The 6,000-nt window shown below is 43.4% G+C and overlaps 1 protein-coding gene across 3 annotated transcripts in view; it reads left to right on the forward strand.

Annotated features, from left to right (window-relative positions):
- Positions 1–4,016, forward strand: part of NGEF (neuronal guanine nucleotide exchange factor) — a 917,586-nt gene extending 913,570 nt beyond the window's left edge. For all 3 annotated transcript variants that reach the window (XM_086943849.1, XM_086943850.1, XM_086943848.1), the window contains 2 exons: positions 232–306; positions 3,505–4,016. In XM_086943849.1, the coding sequence (XP_086799975.1) occupies positions 232–306; positions 3,505–3,660 (231 nt within the window). In that variant the 3' untranslated portion in view covers positions 3,661–4,016. The remainder of the gene's footprint in view (positions 1–231; positions 307–3,504) is intronic.
- Positions 4,017–6,000: the final 1,984 nt, after the last annotated feature.

Here is a 6,000-nt window from a genome sequence, read left to right on the forward strand (position 1 = left end):
ATCCTTTACTTTAGAAAGATTTGTGAATAATGTACTCCAAACCTTACCCTAGAATTCATGACCAATGTTTGCTCTAGTCTCCTCGAGTAGTGGATCCCTAATCAATTTACCCCAGTTGACCTTGATCATGTATCGTTGATCTTTTGGGGGAGGGGAATTGTTTATTTGTTAATGTTTAATTGATGGGGTACCAGTGTGTTTCGTCTAACATTATGTTCTTTTTATTCCTAGAATATTCTAACAAAGGTGGAGGAAGGATCTGAGAAAGAAGGCACAGCCCTAGATGCGCACCGTGAGCTAGAGAAGGTAAGATCACAGTGTCTGCCAGATCCTAAATGCAAATGCAGAGAACACACACATGCCTATGAGTAGTGGAAGACAACCGTGCAACTGTGTTGTGCAAACTTAACGGAAACACGAGTGAGACTTGCTATGTAGTTGTGGCAGGAGCGACCCGTGCAGGTAAGGGCGGTGGGGTCGGTTGGGGGGGGGGGGGGGGGTTTCGACATACGACCACGAGGAAAATTTAATTATTTATTTTCCCTCATTGCCGTCTTTTTTAAAGCAACCCCCACTCTCACCCGCTCTTAATTGCACAGGCCGCGACTGATTTGTGGGCTGATTTTCCTTTACATAAGTAGGAAGAAACTTGTTTTTTTAAACCCAACATAAACATTGTGCGATGATTCTAACTTCAGGTGATACAATTAATTTGCTCTTTAATATGCTCACATTGCCCTACTGTGACTTTAGAGTACTCAGTCACACTGTATGTGGAGGTGGTTATCAAAGTGGATGGAGATAAAAAATAGGCTGTACTTGTGATGCTGCAGTGAATAAGGGACAAGTTCAGATGGTTAGGTGAATAGGTGAGATTCCAATCCTGCCTGTTCTTTCCATAGTCCATATCAAGTCAGAGATTAGGTGGGAGGGAGGTATGGCGGGTTGTGCTTTGACAGTGAAAAGATCTACTTCAAAAACATTTGGTATCTAACTGTTTAAAGAGATAATCTCGATTGTTAAAGACTGCATGTCAAATATGGAGGTAGTTGGGGCAGCCATTGGAGGGAGGCCAACCAAATGAGATCAGAATGGGGGCATGCACCCTAAAATCAAAACTGGACTTTAGGAGGTATCTAGGCAGGGAAAACTACCCAACATCAATTGTAAGGCAAGTCAGTCTATGATCTCATGGCAACAGTCAAGGTTCTCAGGAAATATGTAACTAGAAGTCATAAACAGTCATATGGTAGCAGTGTTATGGTCTCAAAGATATTTGCCAGGTAGGTAGGAAAGACGATTGGTGGTGTAAAGCAGCCAAGGCATGGTCAGACAGTGAGCGATTTTGGCAATTAGTTATTATGTGTAAGTGGGAATGTCATCTTATTGACTAACTGCAAGATTATATGTGTCTTCGAGGATCAATGATTAACATTTTGAGTGTTCTTTCTATATTTTGTCCATTTCCTAGGGCCCCAGTTTAGAATCTGCATTTATCGTTAGAAGTACCACATGCCAACAGGAATAACACTTTTCAGACCCAGTTTTTTTGTTTAATAGCTAAGTCTTAGAATATGTAATAACACTTTTTTATGTCTTAAACTTGACTTTAAGGAGAGTCTTTGCAAGTTTTTAACTGCCTTAAGTTTGTAAGGCTTTCTCCTGTCTGCCTTTGATGCAGGGCCGGACTGGCCGTAGCGGGCACCGGTCATTCCCCCAGTGCGCCGCACGAGTGGGGTCCGGTTTTGGGCCCCTGGTGCCGTTTTTGTTACAGGGCCGTTTTCGCAGCATAGCTGCAAAATCGGCCGAAAACCGGCCCTGGCAAAGAGCTTGGCCACACCCCTAACCCCCGGGGGAGGGGGGAGAGGGCCGGCCAAGCACTTTGTCAGGGCCGGTTTTTGTTCCCAGTCGGCCCTTCTTTGATGGTTGTTTTTATGAGTTTTCATTTATTGTTGTTTTGTAAGATTTTGTGGTAACTAATTTAATGTCTAGTTGTGTAAGTCTTTTTTCCATGTTTGTATCTTTTTTTATTATGTCACTTGTGTGAATCTTTCAACTATCTTTCTTGGCCTGATGTTAATTCTCTGTTTGTAAGTAATGTTTTGTATATTTTTCATCTCTCTGTTGTAATATTTATTCGTGAGGTATTATCCTGTGAATTCATTCGTATTACTTGTGTCTACTGTTGTATTTTTCCAACTCTCTGGAGAATTGTGGCAAATTTAAAATTTTGATTTGATTTGATTTGAGTTGTTACTTATTAAGCGCACAAATACCGAGGCGTGTTGGCGCTGACTGTGGTACATGGAGACTGAGAGCATCCTGGCTCTGGTCTTTAGATTTTGGAAAATAACCAGGTTTTCAACTCCTTCCTGAACATTTGAAGGTTAGGTTGAAGTCGCAGAGTAGACGGCATCTGATTCCAGAGTTTGGCCGCACTTTATCTGGCAGGAGAGTACATAGAGAACAATTTCCGTATCTCCCCAGAGATTCCTTCATAGAGGGCCTTGTTTTACCAGACAGAGAGACTTAAAATTGGCTCTTTGCTGTACTGGAAGCCAATGTAAGGCTCTAATGGCCTCTGAGTATTTTGTAATATTCTCCCATCCCCTAGAATGTGTTTGTTCATTGGTTCAATTATGGATTGAAATCTGCATGAAGGCGTTGCAACAGATAGTGCTTCAGGGATTGAGGGTACGAGGTTAATAAAGTAAAGGATGGCAATAGATGCTCCAACACTTTTTGAGTACCAGGAAGGTGCACCACAAGAACTGGATGTGGCCGCTAGGTGGGAATTGGGGACCAGTGAAGAGCAGGAGAGCTCAGCCGGGGCATAGTGCCAAGTAGCCAGGAGGAAGGGCTGCCAGGCCTGTGCAGAGCAGAGGTTGAGTAGTAAGGGACGAGAGCACAAACAAAGGCTTGGGGGCACCAAATAGTAAAGCCGCTGTAAATACTCCAAGTTTTTGGAAATCTCATGCATCTGCTGATTTGACCTCCTAGACACAGCTTTTCTTGGTTGAATGCCATGAAATGTCTAGTCTCGTCTTTCGCAGCTTTCAGTAGCTAAGAAAGGCTTCAGCGTCTTTTAAAGTCACTTAAACATGAATCTGAAACTGAATTGGAGAGTGGTTAAGTGTGTCAGGTGGTGGTGATTTCTCTCATCCTTTAATATTTTATTTTCTGTGATCCTTTAAATTGTGTACAGTTGTAGTTTGCAGTGCAAGAACTTCAGGCATTTGTAACGTTAACATAGCTTTGTTATACAGATAGAATATTGTTAGTGAAGATGAATGCACTGACCAGTAATCTCCACTGGTCCTTGTGTAGAATTCTGAAAGGAACTCAGTGTGAGGGGAGTGGAAGTTCACTTTGTTTTTGGAGGTCTTTGCTTTTGGGTGCTTGTTTGTGTCAATGTCCTTTTCAATCAATATATTGGTAGCTTGTGGTTCTTTATTAAGAATTTCTCCTGTTCAGTGGATCTCTGGGTCTCTCTCTCTCTCTCAGGTGGTCCGGGCCTGCAACGAAGGGGTACGGAAGATGAACCGCACGGAGCAGCTGATCAGCATCGAGAAGACTTTGGAGTTTAAGATCAAGGTATCTTCATTGCATTGGATGGACAGTCAATCAAGTGATATGCAGGATCATAGATTTCATCACTGATTTGGGGTTCCCAGTTTTTGCATTGAGGTTCCCAGTTTTTGCATTGATCATTTACAGTTTTTGTGCTTATGTCTTTATGAAGTGCTACAAGGGTCACTTTGACATATTTGTTTAGATCATCCCTACTTACACCATTGTGTTAGCTTGTTATGTATTTGAGTTGGTGGCAAAAGACAGTTGGTCGGCGCTGAATGAATGAATGAATGAATGAACACATTCGGAGAGTGTCACTGCACTAGGAAACCAGATGAAGTGCTACTAAGGCGAACAAAAAAGTTTTCTGGACTTTCTGGAAAAGAGAGTAAGTTTGAATAGCCCAGATCCTTAAAGGAAGGTTGTTCCAAGCCTTAGCTGCTAAAACAGAAAAATAAAGAGCCACCTCTCCGGGACTGCCTTGGTCGAAGGACCACTGTCAGGAGAGCATCAGAGGAATGAAGTGCCCTCCCTGATGCCCTAACACCAGGCATGTCAACAACATTTTTTCCTGATTGGAAATCAGTGAAGCTCAGCCAGATGAATAGACATTGAGGTGTGCCAGGGAATTCTCAATAGGAGACACTCTGCTGCATTTTGGACCACTTGCAAGCTCTTAATTAGAAACTGTAGGAGGCCTAGCTAGAAAGCGCTAGCATACTCCAGCCTAGATGTATTTAGAGCATGGATCGGTTAACAGATAAAAGAATTTTGACTTGAGAATAGAAAAACATGATCCTACCACTGCTAAAATGTTAATTTAGAAAGAGAGTTGGTAGTCAAATTTTACTCTCAGGTTTCTGGCCACCGATGCGGGGGGGGGGGGGGGGGGGGGTTGGTGGAGCAAGTACTGTTGGCCAGCACTTGTTCCTCCAATCGGTAGAGTCCGATCCAAACAATAGAATTTCAGTTTTATCCGAGTTACACTGTCAGCTATTGGCCCACATGCAGTCTAAAACTGCTCCCACACAAGTCTTGAAAGAACCCAGAGGGCCACACTAGGCCATTCTCACACCTAAGGAGAAGTTGACTACCACCAGCATAATAGATCTCTTAACACTATAGGATTCAACGAAGGCCGCTACGAGCAATACATAAGGGTTAAATAATGTTGGGCTCAAGGATGAACCCTGCATTACTCCTAGCCTTAAAACTTTAGTGCTAGATCAGTAGGGGCAAGACCGTATCAAGAGACGCTGAAAGGTTTAATAAAATCAAAGTGCAGCATGACCTTTGTCCAACGTCAGCTTAACAGTGTTGACAGTCTCCAGGGGAGCTGTTTAAGTACACTGCCAAGGACGAAAGCCTCACTGGGAGGGGTGCAGATGCCCATATTTGTTTAAATACTCGGAGAGCTGACTGTCAAAACATTTTTTACCAGCATTTAAGACGCACTAACAAAAGCAGAGATTGGTATAACGTTAGACAGCTGACATCTATCCACCGAAGGTTTTTTTTTAAAGAGAGTAATCAATTTAGCCTTCTTTGTCGTACAGGGAACTTGCACTGTATGTAAAGAAATATTAAAACGCTGGTGAAAGGATTAATAATTTCTGAAGCTAGAATAAGGGCATGGGTCTACCAGAGAGCCCGATTTACCGCACAGAGGTCAAAGCTGCCTTATCAGACTCCTCCAAAGTAGCTGGCCTGAACTGAGACAAAGAACCGCCAGCGGGGCAAAGGTCAGCCTTCCAACGCTACCTCAGTGGTAGCCAAACCTGTCACGACCTGTAATTATGCTGAATTTGAATAATTGTGTCTTTAGAAAATCCGACAATTTAGTGCACTGATCCGAACATGCCTTTATAGGCAGAGTGACCATTCGTGGCTGTAGAAACGTATTTACTATAATAACCTCCCGAGGCTCGTCAGCAGCCACAAGAATGTTATCTCCAAAGAAAGTGCTATGGGCTGTCTTAAGTGCTGCTTAATATTTCTTTGAAGCCTCTTTGTAGTTGGCCTTATCAGTCGGAAGATAATGTTTCCGCCAAATTCCTTCCAGTTTCCAACGCTGTGTTTTTTTCCCACAGCTGATTGATCTGTGACCCACAGATCGTTAGGAGCCCGTTTCTTACAGGAGGCTCAGACTGCCTTCAATGGGGCAACCTTACCTACGGCTAGCTGCACCCAATAATCAACTGCCTGAGCACCCATGTTCACATCTCCTACCAAACTCAGGGGCATGTTACCAAGGGTGGCGATATTGAATTATCGCCGCTTTAGCTGCCGTTTTCGGCCGCTAAGCGACGATAATACCATCGCCCTATTACCAAGCTGCCGCTAACACCAGTTAGCGACAGCTTGTAGGCGATAGCGAGCGGTTCGGGGCCCGCTTTGCATGTCAGCGATATTTATCGCTATTGACAT

The sequence above is a fragment of the Lissotriton vulgaris genome, chromosome 11, assembly GCF_964263255.1.
Source record: "Lissotriton vulgaris chromosome 11, aLisVul1.2, whole genome shotgun sequence".
In the NCBI taxonomy this organism is placed as follows: domain Eukaryota; kingdom Metazoa; phylum Chordata; class Amphibia; order Caudata; family Salamandridae; genus Lissotriton; species Lissotriton vulgaris.